At 42.5% G+C, this 16,781-nt stretch overlaps 2 protein-coding genes across 2 annotated transcripts in view; both read right to left on the bottom strand.

The window, feature by feature from the left end:
• LOC118215093 (NACHT, LRR and PYD domains-containing protein 3-like) overlaps positions 1–14,410 on the bottom strand; it is a 113,257-nt gene extending 98,847 nt beyond the window's left edge. Inside the window, exons 1-7 of the mRNA XM_035395529.1 lie at positions 14,288–14,410; positions 9,300–9,410; positions 8,451–8,551; positions 7,010–7,120; positions 5,462–5,572; positions 4,658–4,768; positions 3,686–3,796 (exon numbers count right to left, since the gene is read on the bottom strand). Coding sequence (XP_035251420.1) covers positions 3,686–3,796; positions 4,658–4,768; positions 5,462–5,572; positions 7,010–7,074 — 398 coding nt within the window. The 5' untranslated portion in view covers positions 7,075–7,120; positions 8,451–8,551; positions 9,300–9,410; positions 14,288–14,410. The remainder of the gene's footprint in view (positions 1–3,685; positions 3,797–4,657; positions 4,769–5,461; positions 5,573–7,009; positions 7,121–8,450; positions 8,552–9,299; positions 9,411–14,287) is intronic.
• The window catches only part of LOC118215092, an 800,072-nt gene that overhangs the window by 272,875 nt on the left and 510,416 nt on the right, over positions 1–16,781 (bottom strand). The gene's annotated exons all lie outside the window — the stretch shown is intronic.

Raw genomic sequence — 16,781 nt, 5'->3', positions numbered from 1 at the left:
CATGCATCCCTTTGCAATGCAGTAAAACAATGAATGTAATTTAATTCACAGGTCAGTACATTGTCTTACAACAGTAGGCTACATGGAAGTTTGATATAGGCTACAGTAATTTATGGTAATGGTAATAAAAATCCAGCATAAATTATCTGACAATTAAATTATGAACAACTGAAAATTCACAGTAAATATTTGGCAAATTTTTAACTGGCAGTAGAACTAGTAATACTGCAAACCGATTGCTCAGACCGACATACTTCTGTATTTATTTAATTAATGTGACAAGAGCAGATTGTGTTTCGCTGTTGATGTGTCCTTCAGAAAAGAAAAGAGGTAATGAATTAACCAAAGACAAACTTGATATTTTGTTAATTTTTCAAAGGCGGAGAATATCCGTATCTACTCTTCTATGAGGCAATAGTTATTTGTTCACTGAGCAAGGCAGGCTAATAATGCATAGCTACTGACTAACGTGAATGCAATGCAACTAAGCGCTGAATGTTTCGTAATACAGAGATTAATAATTAGAAACAGCCTCCGTGGGTCACTGATCAAGTGACTCCACTGACATAGCTGACTCAGTGAGGTGTATTTCTTGTGGTAGGCCAGTTAAACAGACAGCATTTTATCATCAAACTCAATATGAATTGTTTGAGCAAGGTAGCCTAACTATAACAACTATGCTTGCGTATTTGCTAGTTCATCAGCTAATAACATATATGTAGCCAGGCTCAGAAATCAATTCTTAATAGTACGTGTAGACCTCCCTAAAATGGTACAATCCCTTGTCCGCTGATGTCATGCGTGTGCAATGCATTATTTGTACAGCACGGTCATGCAGAAAAGGAAATTAACACTGAGGATTGCATCGTGCTGGAAAGCTGTGCAACATCAACCCGAATTAAGGTAAATTTGGATGGCAGGTATGCCAATCAGCCAAGTTACGCCTTGGAGGGGCATGCCTCATACAGTTGAGGCCAAAAGATTACATACACCTTGGCACTTTTTCACAACTCCACGCATTTCATGTTACCATTCATTTTCTGTGTTAAGTAATTTAGGGTATCTACTTTATTTCCATAAGACGTCATTTCAAAATAATAGCTAAGAGACAGCTCTAACTCACAGCACATGGAGACAGAGCATCTAGTTAAACTCATCCTCTTACTGCAGCTCTAACTCACAGCACATGGAGACAGAGCATCCAGTTAATCTCATCCTCTTACTGCAGCTCTAACTCACAGCACATGGAGACAGAGCTTCCAGTTAAACTCATCCTCTTCCTGCAGCTCTAACTCATATTACATGGAGACAGAGCTTCCAGTGAAACGCATGCTCTTACTGCAGCTCTAACTCACAGCACATGGAGACAGAGCTTCCAGTTAAACTCATCCTCTTACTGCAGCTCTAACTCACAGCACATTGGTACAGAGCTTCCAGTTAAACTCATCCTCTTACTGCAGCTCTAACTCACAGCACATGGAGACAGAGCTTCCAGTTAAACTCATCCTCTTCCTGCAGCTCTAACTCATATTACATGGAGACAGAGCTTCCAGTTAAACTCATCCTCTTACTGCAGCTCTAACTCATATTACATGGAGACAGAGCTTCCAGTTAAACTCATCCTCTGACTGCAGCTCTAACTCAGCACATGGAGACAGAGCTTCCAGTTAAACTCATCATCTTACTGCAGCTCTAACTCATATTACGTGGAGACAGAGCTTCCAGTTAAACTCATCCTCTTACTGCAACTAACTCAGCACATGGAGACAGAGCTTCCAGTTAGAGCTGCAGTAAGGGAATGAGTTTAACTAAAATTACATGGAGACAGAGATTCCAGTTAAACTGATCCTCTTACTGCAGCTCTAACTCACAGCACATGGAGACAGAGCTTCCAGTTAAACTCTTCCTCTTACTGCAGGTCTAACTCACAGCACATGGAGACAGAGCTTCCAGTTAAACTCATCCTCTTACTGCAGCTCTAACTCACAGCACATGAAGACAGAGCTTCCAGTTAAACTCATCCTCTTACTGCAGCTCTAACTCACAGCACATGGAGACAGAGCTTCCAGTTAAACTCATCCTCTTACTGCAGCTCTAACTCATATTACATGGAGACAGAGCTTCCAGTTAAACTCATCCTCTGACTGCAGCTCTAACTCAGCACATGGAGACAGAGCTTCCAGTGAAACTAATGCTCTTACTGCAGCTCTAACTCACAGCACATTGGTACAGAGCTTCCAGTTAAACTCATCCTCTTACTGCAACTAACTCAGCACATGGAGACAGAGCTTCCAGTTAGAGCTGCAGTAAGGGAATGAGTTTAACTCAAATTACATGGAGACAGAGATTCCAGTTAAACTGATCCTCTTACTGCAGCTCTAACTCAAAACACATGGAGACAGATCTTCCAGTGAAACTCATCATCTTACTGCAGCTCTAACTCACAGCACATGAAGACAGAGCTTTTTTTTTACAATAATGTAATGTAATGTAATGTAAAGACAGAGCTTCCAGTTAAACTCATCCTCTTACTGCAGCGCTAACTCACAGCACATGGAGACAGAGCTTCCAGTTAAACTCATCCTCTGACTGCAGCTCTAACTCAGCACATGGAGACAGAGCTTCCAGTGAAACTCATCCTCTTACTGCAGCTCTAACTCACAGCACATGGAGACAGAGCTTCCAGTTAAACTCATCCTCTTACTGCAGCTCTTAGTTACTGCAGATCTGAATGTTGTATAAGACAGCTCACCTGCAACTGAATGGTGCCAGTAACATTGAAGTATGATTAAAAAGTAGTGTCAATTTGAACCTCTTTAATTACCTTTGATCACCTGTGAAACCTTCTCTGAAATTGATTGGACGATCCATTGACTATTCACTCTTCATAGACAGACAGCTGGGTACAGGTGATCCTGCTCTTTCTACCTGGACCCTGTGAACAAAACATGAAGACACAGCATCCAGTTAAACTCATCCTCTTACTGCAGCTCTAACTCACAGCACATGGAGACAGAGCTTCCAGTTAAACTCATCCTCTTACTGCAGCTCTAACTCATAGCACATGGAGACAGAGCTTCCAGTTAAACTCATCCTCTTACTGCAGCTCTAACTCACAGCACATGGAGACAGAGCTTCCAGTTAAACTCATCCTCTTACTGCAGCTCTAACTCACAGCACATGGAGACAGAGCTTCCAGTTAAACTCATCCTCTTACTGCAGCTCAAACTCACAGCACATGGAGACAGGGCTTCCAGTTAATCTCATCCTCTTACTGCAGCGCTAACTCACAGCACATAGAGACAGAGCTTCCAGTGAAACTAATGCTCTTACTGCAGCTCTAACTCACAGCACATGGAGACAGAGCTTCCAGTTAAACTCATCCTCTTACTGCAGCTCTAACTCACAGCACATGGAGACAGAGCTTCCAGTTAAACTCATCCTCTTACTGCAGCTCTAACTCACAGCACATGGAGACAGAGCTTCCAGTTAAACTCATCCTCTTACTGCAGCTCTAATTCACAGCACATTGGTACAGAGCTTCCAGTTAAACTCATCCTCTTACTGCAGCTCTTAGTTACTGCAGATCTGAATGTTGTATAAGACAGCTCACCTGCAACTGAATGGTGCCAGTAACATTGACGTATGATTAAAAAGTAGTGTCAATTTGAACCTCTTTAATTACCTTTGATCACCTGTGAAATCTCCTCTGAACTTGTTTGGACGATCCATTGATTTTTCACTCTTCATAGACAGACAGCTGGGTACAGGTGATCCTGCTCTTTCTACCTGGACCCTGTGAACAAAACACGAAGACACAGCATCCAGTTAAACTCTTCCTCTTACTGCAGGTCTAACTCACAGCACATGGAGAGAGAGCTTCCAGTTAAACTCATCCTCTTACTGCAGCTCTAACTCACAGCACATGGAGACAGAGCATCCAGTTAATCTCATCCTCTTACTGCAGCTCTAACTCACAGCACATGGAGACAGAGCTTCCAGTTAAACTCATCCTCTTACTGCAGCTCTAACTCATATTACATGGAGACAGAGCTTCCAGTTAAACTCATCCTCTGACTGCAGCTCTAACTCAGCACATGGAGACAGAGCTTCCAGTTAGAGCTGCAGTAAGGGAATGAGTTTAACTCAAATTACATGGGGACAGAGATCCCAGTTAAACTGATCCTCTTACTGCAGCTCTAACTCAAAACACATGGAGACAGATCTTCCAGTGAAACTCATCATCTTACTGCAGCTCTAACTCACAGCACATGAAGACAGAGCTTCCAGTTAAACTCATCCTCTTACTGCAGCGCTAACTCACAGCACATGGAGACAGAGCTTCCAGTTAAACTCATTCTCTTACTGCAGCTCTAACTCATATTACATGGAGACAGAGCTTCCAGTTAAACTCATCCTCTGACTGCAGCTCTAACTCAGCACATGGAGACAGAGCTTCCAGTGAAACTAATGCTCCTACTGCAGCTCTAACTCACAGCACATTGGTACAGAGCTTCCAGTTAAACTCATCCTCTTACTGCAGCTCTTAGTTACTGCAGATCTGAATGTTGTATAAGACAGCTCACCTGCAACTGAATGGTGCCAGTAACATTGAAGTATGATTAAATAGTAGTGTCAATTTAACCTCTTTAATTACCTTTGATCACCTGTGAAATCTCCTCTGAACTTGTTTGGACGATCCATTGATTTTTCACTCTTCATAGACAGACAGCTGGGTACAGGTGATCCTGCTCTTTCTACCTGGACCCTGTGAACAAAACATGAAGACACAGCATCCAGTTAAACTCTTCCTCTTACTGCAGGTCTAACTCACAGCACATGGAGACAGAGCTTCCAGTTAAACTCATCCTCTTACTGCAGCGCTAACTCACAGCACATGGAGACAGAGCTTCCAGTTAAACTCATCCTCTTACTGCAGCTCTAACTCACAGCACATGGAGACAGAGCTTCCAGTTAAACTCATCCTCTTACTGCAGCTCAAACTCACAGCACATGGAGACAGAGCTTCCAGTTAATCTCATCCTCTTACTGCAGCGCTAACTCACAGCACATAGAGACAGAGCTTCCAGTGAAACTAATGCTCTTACTGCAGCTCTAACTCACAGCACATGGAGACAGAGCTTCCAGTTAAACTCATCCTCTTACTGCAGCGCTAACTCACAGCACATGGAGACAGAGCTTCCAGTTAAACTCATCCTCTTACTGCAGCTCTAACTCACAGCACATGGAGACAGAGCTTCCAGTTAAACTCATCCTCTTACTGCAGCTCAAACTCACAGGCACATTGGTACAGAGCTTCCAGTTAAACTCATCCTCTTACTGCAGCTCTTAGTTACTGCAGATCTGAATGTTGTATAAAACAGCTCACCTGCAACTGAATGGTGCCAGTAACATTGAAGTATGATTAAAAAGTAGTGTCAATTTGAACCTCTTTAATTACCTTTGATCACCTGTGAAATCTCCTCTGAACTTGATTGGACGATCCATTGATTTTTCACTCTTCATAGACAGACAGCTGGGTACAGGTGATCCTGCTCTTTCTACCTGGACCCTGTGAACAAAACATGAAGACACAGCATCCAGTTAAACTCTTCCTCTTACTGCAGGTCTAACTCACAGCACATGGAGAGAGAGCTTCCAGTTAAACTCATCCTCTTACTGCAGCTCTAACTCACAGCACATGGAGACAGAGCTTCCAGTTAATCTCATCCTCTTACTGCAGCTCTAACTCACAGCACATGGAGACAGAGCTTCCAGTTAAACTCATCCTCTTACTGCAGCTCTAACTCATATTACATGGAGACAGAGCTTCCAGTTAAACTCATCCTCTGACTGCAGCTCTAACTCAGCACATGGAGACAGAGCTTCCAGTTAGAGCTGCAGTAAGGGAATGAGTTTAACTCAAATTACATGGGGACAGAGATCCCAGTTAAACTGATCCTCTTACTGCAGCTCTGACTCAAAACACATGGAGACAGATCTTCCAGTGAAACTCATCATCTTACTGCAGCTCTAACTCACAGCACATGAAGACAGAGCTTCCAGTTAAACTCATCCTCTTACTGCAGCGCTAACTCACAGCACATGCAGACAGAGCTTCCAGTTAAACTCATCCTCTTACTGCAGCTCTAACTCATATTACATGGAGACAGAGCTTCCAGTTAAACTCATCCTCTGACTGCAGCTCTAACTCAGCACATGGAGACAGAGCTTCCAGTGAAACTAATGCTCTTACTGCAGCTCTAACTCACAGCACATTGGTACAGAGCTTCCAGTTAAACTCATCCTCTTACTGCAACTAACTCAGCACATGGAGACAGAGCTTCCAGTTAGAGCTGCAGTAAGGGAATGAGTTTAACTCAAATTACATGGAGACAGAGATTCCAGTTAAACTGATCCTCTTACTGCAGCTCTAACTCAAAACACATGGAGACAGATCTTCCAGTGAAACTCATCATCTTACTGCAGCTCTAACTCACAGCACATGAAGACAGAGCTTCCAGTTAAACTCATCCTCTTACTGCAGCGCTAACTCACAGCACATGGAGACAGAGCTTCCAGTTAAACTCATTCTCTTACTGCAGCTCTAACTCATCTTACATGGAGACAGAGCTTCCAGTGAAACTAATGCTCTTACTGCAGCTCTAACTCAGCACATGGAGACAGAGCTTCCAGTGAAACTAATGCTCCTACTGCAGCGCTAACTCACAGCACATGGAGACAGAGCTTCCAGTTAAACTCATCCTCTTACTGCAGCTCTAACTCACAGCACATGGAGACAGAGCTTCCAGTTAAACTCATCCTCTTACTGCAGCTCAAACTCACAGGCACATTGGTACAGAGCTTCCAGTTAAACTCATCCTCTTACTGCAGCTCTTAGTTACTGCAGATCTGAATGTTGTATAAGACAGCTCACCTGCAACTGAATGGTGCCAGTAACATTGACGTATGATTAAAAAGTAGTGTCAATTTGAACCTCTTTAATTACCTTTGATCACCTGTGAAATCTCCTCTGAACTTGTTTGGACGATCCATTGATTTTTCACTCTTCATAGACAGACAGCTGGGTACAGGTGATCCTGCTCTTTCTACCTGGACCCTGTGAACAAAACATGAAGACACAGCATCCAGTTAAACTCTTCCTCTTACTGCAGGTCTAACTCACAGCACATGGAGAGAGAGCTTCCAGTTAAACTCATCCTCTTACTGCAGCTCTAACTCACAGCACATGGAGACAGAGCATCCAGTTAATCTCATCCTCTTACTGCAGCTCTAACTCACAGCACATGGAGACAGAGCTTCCAGTTAAACTCATCCTCTTACTGCAGCTCTAACTCATATTACATGGAGACAGAGCTTCCAGTTAAACTCATCCTCTGACTGCAGCTCTAACTCAGCACATGGAGACAGAGCTTCCAGTTAGAGCTGCAGTAAGGGAATGAGTTTAACTCAAATTACATGGGGACAGAGATCCCAGTTAAACTGATCCTCTTACTGCAGCTCTGACTCAAAACACATGGAGACAGATCTTCCAGTGAAACTCATCATCTTACTGCAGCTCTAACTCACAGCACATGAAGACAGAGCTTCCAGTTAAACTCATCCTCTTACTGCAGCGCTAACTCACAGCACATGCAGACAGAGCTTCCAGTTAAACTCATCCTCTTACTGCAGCTCTAACTCATATTACATGGAGACAGAGCTTCCAGTTAAACTCATCCTCTGACTGCAGCTCTAACTCAGCACATGGAGACAGAGCTTCCAGTGAAACTAATGCTCTTACTGCAGCTCTAACTCACAGCACATTGGTACAGAGCTTCCAGTTAAACTCATCCTCTTACTGCAACTAACTCAGCACATGGAGACAGAGCTTCCAGTTAGAGCTGCAGTAAGGGAATGAGTTTAACTCAAATTACATGGAGACAGAGATTCCAGTTAAACTGATCCTCTTACTGCAGCTCTAACTCAAAACACATGGAGACAGATCTTCCAGTGAAACTCATCATCTTACTGCAGCTCTAACTCACAGCACATGAAGACAGAGCTTCCAGTTAAACTCATCCTCTTACTGCAGCGCTAACTCACAGCACATGGAGACAGAGCTTCCAGTTAAACTCATTCTCTTACTGCAGCTCTAACTCATCTTACATGGAGACAGAGCTTCCAGTTAAACTCATCCTCTGACTGCAGCTCTAACTCAGCACATGGAGACAGAGCTTCCAGTGAAACTAATGCTCCTACTGCAGCTCTAACTCACAGCACATTGGTACAGAGCTTCCAGTTAAACTCATCCTCTTACTGCAGCTCTTAGTTACTGCAGATCTGAATGTTGTATAAGACAGCTCACCTGCAACTGAATGGTGCCAGTAACATTGAAGTATGATTAAATAGTAGTGTCAATTTGAACCTCTTCAATTACTTTTGATCACCTGTGAAATCTCCTCTGAACTTGTTTGGACGATCCATTGATTTTTCACTCTTCATAGACAGACAGCTGGGTACAGGTGATCCTGCTCTTTCTACCTGGACCCTGTGAACAAAACATGAAGACACAGCATCCAGTTAAACTCTTCCTCTTACTGCAGGTCTAACTCACAGCACATGGAGACAGAGCTTCCAGTTAAACTCATCCTCTTACTGCAGCGCTAACTCACAGCACATGGAGACAGAGCTTCCAGTTAAACTCATCCTCTTACTGCAGCGCTAACTCACAGCACATGGAGACAGAGCTTCCAGTTAAACTCATCCTCTTACTGCAGCTCTAACTCACAGCACATGGAGACAGAGCTTCCAGTTAAACTCATCCTCTTACTGCAGCTCAAACTCACAGCACATGGAGACAGAGCTTCCAGTTAATCTCATCCTCTTACTGCAGCGCTAACTCACAGCACATGGAGACAGAGCTTCCAGTTAAACTCATCCTCTTACTGCAGCTCTAACTCATATTACATGGAGACAGAGCTTCCAGTTAAACCAATCCTCTGACTGCAGCTCTAACTCAGCACATGGAGACAGAGCTTCCAGTTAAACCCATCCTCTTACTGCACCTCTAACTCACAGCACATAGAGACAGAGCTTCCAGTGAAACTAATGCTCTTACTGCAGCTCTAACTCACAGCACATTGGTACAGAGCTTCCAGTTAAACTCATCCTCTTACTGCAGCTCTTAGTTACTGCAGATCTGAATGTTGTATAAGACAGCTCACCTGCAACTGAATGGTGCCAGTAACATTGACGTATGATTAAAAAGTAGTGTCAATTTGAACCTCTTTAATTACCTTTGATCACCTGTGAAATCTCCTCTGAACTTGTTTGGACGATCCATTGATTTTTCACTCTTCATAGACAGACAGCTGGGTACAGGTGATCCTGCTCTTTCTACCTGGACCCTGTGAACAAAACATGAAGACACAGCATCCAGTTAAACTCTTCCTCTTACTGCAGGTCTAACTCACAGCACATGGAGAGAGAGCTTCCAGTTAAACTCATCCTCTTACTGCAGCTCTAACTCACAGCACATGGAGACAGAGCATCCAGTTAATCTCATCCTCTTACTGCAGCTCTAACTCACAGCACATGGAGACAGAGCTTCCAGTTAAACTCATCCTCTTACTGCAGCTCTAACTCATATTACATGGAGACAGAGCTTCCAGTTAAACTCATCCTCTTACTGCAGCTCTAACTCATATTACATGGAGACAGAGCTTCCAGTTAAACTCATCCTCTGACTGCAGCTCTAACTCACAGCACATGGAGACAGAGCTTCCAGTTAAACTCGTCCTCTTACTGCAGCTCTAAATCATATTACGTGGAGACAGAGCTTCCAGTTCAACTCATCCTCTTACTGCAGCTCTAACTCACAGCACATTGGTACAGAGCTTCCAGTTAAACTCATCCTCTTACTGCAATTAACTCAGCACATGGAGACAGAGCTTCCAGTTAGAGCTGCAGTAAGGGAATGAGTTTAACTCAAATTACATGGAGACAGAGATTCCAGTTAAACTGATCCTCTTACTGCAGCTCTAACTCAAAACACATGGAGACAGATCTTCCAGTGAAACTCATCATCTTACTGCAGCTCTAACTCACAGCACATGAAGACAAAGCTTCCAGTTAAACTCATCATCTTACTGCAGCTCTAACTCACAGCACATGGAGACAGAGCTTCCAGTTAATCTCATCCTCTTACTCAGCGACGGACTCAGGTTGTTTGAAGGGCAGGGGCGAAAAAATAGAAAGGGCGCTTACTGCACGACATGGGGCCCCACCACCACAGAAAAAGCTATGATGCATCGTGTTTTCTCATTTGGAAGGGCATCTAAGAGGGCACTTCATGAGTTTTTGTCATCAGAACGGCATTCTCTTCCTGCTCTCAACGAAGGTGGACGCTTTTTCCTCTGCTCCCTCCCTGCCCTTATCTGCCCCTGCTTGCTGCTCTCTTGTCTTGTGCTGTCTCTGTCTGAACTATCCGGAGCCTCTCTCTGCATTTCTCTCCGAAACCTAAAATCATGGATCTGATCAACTAGTCTCTCAACGCAATTGATAGTATTTTCTCGACGAGAAGAACGGGTCAGGGAGAGCCCTCTTGCCCTGACGGAACGGTTGCAGCCGGATACACGACGGACTCCTGGAAGGAGTGGAGGGTCGTGTGCCTGTCGATCCATTCCGTTGAGGATGTTGGAGACGTTTACTTGATTGGAATTATGATATCAGGCTTTCTGCTGTTTGGAGCTGGCAGCACCCTGATTTATCGCAAAGTTCAGAAGGCGTTGGCAGCACTAATTGGGAAGCTGCCCGCCACTGAGGGAACGGGCAGGGCTGTCAACACTCAGACTCAAGTGATTTGCAAGCCCAATCGCAAACTGGATGCGATTGGATCGCAAATTCGCATGACGGATACCAACTTGGAGAAGTTGTTTGTTCGGCTCACTGAAATGGGCTATCAAATTCGGATGATTGGAACAACGCTGAGAGAACCACAGGACTAAAGGTAGATGAAAAATGCAGAAGTCTGCCTGAACCCAAAACAATCCTTATCCTCATTAGCTCCCCCACATTGGCCTTGGAAGGCTGATATCTCTCCACTCTCCTGGATTGTTATGCAGACAGATGCTCGGCCCTACCCCCACCTCCCTGCTCCTATGGAACTTTGTCTCTGGGTCAGGACTCTTCGAAGTCGTCTCCACGGCAACGGCCGTGTCCTCGTCATCAGTATCAGACGGCAGAGACAATGTTGAGACTGTGGTGGAGATGAAGTCCATGGACTTACACACACACGCACACAAAGATACGTAACACACACACCACCTCCTACTCAATGCCTTCTTGGCTCCCACCCCTCCTCCCTCCCCCGTTACAGTGCAGTATGCTGAGGGTTGATGCGATGCGCCTGAGCGGCTGCGCGCTCCCCCCAGTGTCTGTGCTGCGACACTTCCCCGACACCCTACCCCCTACCACATGTCCTATTTCAGGAGACTGGAACACATACCTGTTTATACCACATATGGGTTCTATCCCAAACCAGCCAACCTGTCAAGACACAAAATGAGAGCACACTGAACACACATATAGACACACTAATACACAGAGACACGCATATACGACACGCCGCGGTGTTGACAGTAAGCAATCCAGAACTGAAATGGGCCCTAAACATGTTCTATACAGCCACCTTAAAAGTTTTTGGCACCCTTGATAAGGATGAACAACTGTATTACATAAATGTCAGTGGTAAACTCTATATTGATTGTACAACTTGATAAATATTTTTTATTAACGATTCAATGGAATCGGTCAAAATTACACATTTCTCAGATTATACATTTATTTCCAGAAAATAAGTGTCACAATTATTGCCCCCTCCCCCATATTCCATACTTTGTTCACCCTCCCCTTGCAAGGATAATGGCACTGAGTCTTTATGAATAACGTCTTATAAGACTGGAGAACACATTGGGAGGGATCTTAGAACCTTCCTCCATCCAGATCCTTAGTATCTTTTTATCTTTGCTAAAGAACTGTCCTGTTCAATTAAAACTGCAGGTTTCCAATGGAGTGCAAGTCTGGAGACTGCACCCATTGCAAAATGTGGCTCCTGTGGTTAATTAATGATTTATTTGTGAATAGTACTGTGTGCTTGAGGTCACTGTGTTGCTAGAAGATCCACTAGCGGCTTTTAGTCTGTTGGCTAAAATATCCTGGTACCTGGGTAGAGTTCATGATGCTGTTGTTTTTAACATGGACCTCAGGACCAGTGGAAGCAGAACAGCCCTATAACATCAAAGATGCACCACTGTATTTAACAGTAGGTATGAGGCTTGTTTCTATATACACATCCCTGAATCAACACCAAACCTATATCCTCTGTATTATATACTGGCCACTTAATTAGGAATGCCTGCTCATTTATGCAAATAGCCTACTCCACAGAACAGCAAATCATGTGGCTGCAACTCAATATATAAAGCATGCAGACATAGTGAAGATGTTTAGTTTTATGTTTGAGCAAAATTGTAATGGACAAGATGTGTGATCTAAGCCAGTGTTTCTCAACCCTGGTCCTGGGGACTCGCTGCCCTGCATGTTTTAGATGTTTCCCTGCTCTAACACACCTGATTCAAATGAATGGGTCGTCATCAAGCTCTGCAGAAGCCTGATAACGACCCATTCATTTGAATCAGGTGTGTTGGAGCAGGGAAACATCTAAAACATGCAGGGCAGTGGGTCCCCAGGATCAGGGTTGAGAAACACTGATCTAAGCAACTTTGACTGTGGCATGATTGTTGGTGCCAGACATGGTGATTCCAGCATCACAGAAACAGCTGTCCTCCTGGGATCTTCATGCAATACAGTCTCTAGAGGTTACAGAAAATGGTGCAATGAACAATGTAGTATAATGGGTAAGGAACTGGTCTTATAGCCTAAAGATCACAGGTTTGATTCTAGGGTGGAAAACTGCCATTGTAGCCTTGAGCAAGGGACTTAACCAGCATTGCTTCAGTATATATCCAGCAGTATAAATGGATGCAATGTAAATGCTATGTAAAAGTTGTGTAAGTCACTCTAGATAAGAGTGTCTGCTAAATGCCTATAATGTAATGTAATTGTAGGGTGGAGGACTAAAATAGGGTTGCCACCAGGGGGCGCTGCTTCGTTCTGGTACAGTAACTGTTGTCGGGGACCCTCTTGGGCCATGTGAGGTCAAGGTCAAGCCATAACTGTTTTAATTCTGAAAGGTAGGAAGCAGAAATATTTATCTCCCTCAAAACAGTTTTATACCTTGATTAATGTTACCCGTCCATGTGATTTGTTAATGAAATATGGAAGATAATATGTTTGTTGTTCATTATATGTTACTATTTGCGGTCAATGATTTACGTAACGTATGTAGTGTTTATCATTAGATTTGGCACTGGTGTGGCTAGTAGCTATTTTGCTACTGAAAATGAATGAAGCGTACAACTAATTTGGTTGTGGATTAAATGTTGATTGTATTTGTTACTACTTAGTGTTTTACTAGCTATATTCTTTTATTTCTTGAGATGTGTTTATTAAACTGACTATTTGTTGTATGCAAAATGAATTAATATGCATGTGCGGTATGCTAGCTATATGTACACTCCTGGGCAAAAAAAAAAAAAAAAGGGCCAAGCCCAAAATGGCAAAAAAAATTTAGCTTTTAATGGTCTTTACAACAAATCACTGGTCAGAAAATTAGCAAGAATTAAACAAATGCAATCCTGAGACCTCCTGTGTCACCATTTGCTCGTTTAATTTTGCTGCAGTGAACTGTTTGGGGAAAAGCTAGAAACAAGGAAATTCACTTGACGAATTAACATAATGTCAAATAAAAGAGTCATGTTTTGTATTTGGTAGCATATCATTTGCATACCATGACTTCCTGATGTCTGTGACCTATCAACATCATCAGAGTCTGGATATCTTATTTTCAGGTTGTCCTACAAGTGATACAAAAACTATTTGCATTTGAATGGATCTCTATGGTAATTGGGGGGTGGGACTAGATTCGGCTGTAAAGTATGCTGATGCAGTATGGAACACATTTGTTGGCTAAAAGGCTTTAAGTCATCAAGGGTCCAAGGTATCAAATGAGCCTCAAACCACCGTGCTGCTGCCAGATAGACAGTAGATACTACAATCATTGTTTCTCCTGAATATTTTTTCCATTGAGTTCAACAGGAAAATTAAGCAGTGTCCGACTTGGGAATTGAAACTTGACCTATAGGTTACAAGGCCATCTCCTTACCTATTAGAATGGGCAAGATGTGTGATCTAAGCGACTTTGACTGTGCCAGATGGATGGTGCCAGATGTGGTGGTTCCAGCATCACAGAAACAGCTGCCCTCCTGGGATTTTCATGCAGTACAGTATAGAGTTTACAGAGAATGGCGTGATAAACAAAAAGAAAACACCTTGTTAATGAAAGATCAGAGGAGAATGGACAGACTAGTTCAAGCTAACAGAAATGCCACAAATGAAATAACAGCTATGCTTGGCCAAAGAGCTCTAATATCATCTCTCCGGACCACAGTAGATGAGACAAAGGAGACTATTTTGATTCTTGAAACTGTTGATTACTCCCGGTAAATACATTTTTCTTGAAACCACTCCAAGTAGCCTTTTGGCATGGAGGTAACATCTAACTTTGGAGCATCTAATATAGCAATTAATTGTATATTTGGAAACTTGGTGACTTGGTGATCAAAATGATTATATGAATACATACAACAATAACCTTTTATTTCAATGAGCTGTTCAATGTTGCATAAGCACCTCCTCTCCCCATTTAATAGTTATTACTCCGAAGGTGGACACAACGCTGATGACTATCTTTTATAAGTCTTTTATTGAATCTCTTTTAACCTTTAATATGATCGGCTGGTTTGGTAACCTAAATCTTAAGTACAAGAGTACCAACATTGTAAAATTAGCTGGCAGGATCATATAATACAGCTAACCCCTCCCAGCTGTATCAGATAGGATCTATAAGGAAGGCCCAGTCCATTCTGAGGGATTCCCAGCATCCCCTGTTCAATCAGTTTGTATTACTTCCCTCAGAGCGCAGATATACACCCATCAGCCACAACATTAAAACCACCTACCTAATATTGTGTAGGTCCCCCTCGTGCCACCAAAACAACTCTGACCCGTCTCCACCTCTGAAGGTGTCCTCTGGTATATTTGTATTTCTGTATATATTTGTATCTACTGTATATTTGTATCTGATATTTTGTGTCTACTGTAAATTTGTATCTGATTGTGTTACTTTATTGTCTTTTAAGCTGCAACAGTGCAAATTCCCCCCGGGGATCAATAAAGTACACTACTACTACTACTTATTACATTATTGGTTTGTATTACATAAAAAAATTGAAATGGATTACATTATTGGGAGTTATTACACTATTGGTAGTTTATTACATTATTAGTTGCTACAGGGCTATAAAATGCCAATATTGACACAATATGATTGGCCAAAGAGCTCTAATGTCATCTCTCAGGACCACAGTAGGTGAGACAAAGGAGACAATTTAGATTCTTGAAACTGTCTCCCAGTAAAACCATTTTTCCTGAAGCCATTCCAAATAGCCTTTTGGCATGGAGGTAGCATCTAATTTTGGAGCATCTAATGTAGCAGTTAATAGAAACTTGGTGACCCCCCGATGCAACCAAGTTCTGTAATTCTCCAACTGTGACCACTGGATATTTCTTTGCTCCCTGAACCATCTACCTCACTGTGCATTGGCTAAGATCACTAGCGCCATCTACTGGACAGGTTTAACACTACTCCAGGGGTTTTGAAATTATTCATATTTGGTCTCACAGTAGTAAATCGTATATTTCTTTGTTTAGATTTTTACCCACTTCCTTATTTTTGAAGGTCAACAACCATTTTTTTCTTCATTTGTCAGTTTGTTGCTTTTGATGAAAAATGGATTTTGTAAGCGTTTGTTGCCTCAGTTGTATACTCCAGTGAAGCAGCAAGCCATGGAAGAGGACAACACAGTTCCTTAGGCCTGAGATCAGCTTAATGTCTTATATACATGCTGGTGTAAAGTGCACTCTGTTAGATTTTATTTTTAACAATCTTTAAGGTTGCCAATAATTGTGACCCCTACAAAGTCAGTATCTGAGATGCATGTATTTTGCTTGTAGGCGTATACGATATGCTAGTGACAATTTATAGCCGACTGATATCCCTGATATTGCGTTTCATGTAAAATTTTTAAACATTTGGCAACGTTAACTACCCGTGCTTCCAGTCAGTGTTTCGACCGCACATTAACCCATAAACAACCCCCCTTACATACACGAACATGCTCGTGAGAAGTCTTCTTGGAAAACATCCAAAAACGACCCAAATCAATAATTCATGAAAGTAGATCATTATTTCTTCTTAAGTAGCCCAATTTTATCTCAAAAAAAGTCATTGTATCATGTGTTCTCCGTTTCTAAGTAGTTGTAATTCGATTCGAAATCGCTGCAGTACAATTTATGTTGTATTTTAATTTCAACTTCAATCCAACTCAGGCAAAACGTAAATTCAGTTTGACGTGTGGCTTTGAAATCAGACGCTTTCGTGCTTTTAAGTAGACCTACATGCACAGCTACATGCTGCAACCGTGTGGTTCACACAAGAAACGGCGTCTTAATGTAACTATAACCGCAGTTCTTTTCAGTTCTTGCTACTATTAAAGTAGTTTAATTTATTATCATTGAAACCTGTACGATTTCAATAG

Source organism: Anguilla anguilla, chromosome 16 (genome assembly GCF_013347855.1).
Source record: "Anguilla anguilla isolate fAngAng1 chromosome 16, fAngAng1.pri, whole genome shotgun sequence".
NCBI lineage: Eukaryota > Metazoa > Chordata > Actinopteri > Anguilliformes > Anguillidae > Anguilla > Anguilla anguilla.
This window is presented reverse-complemented; position numbering and strand designations above follow the sequence as displayed.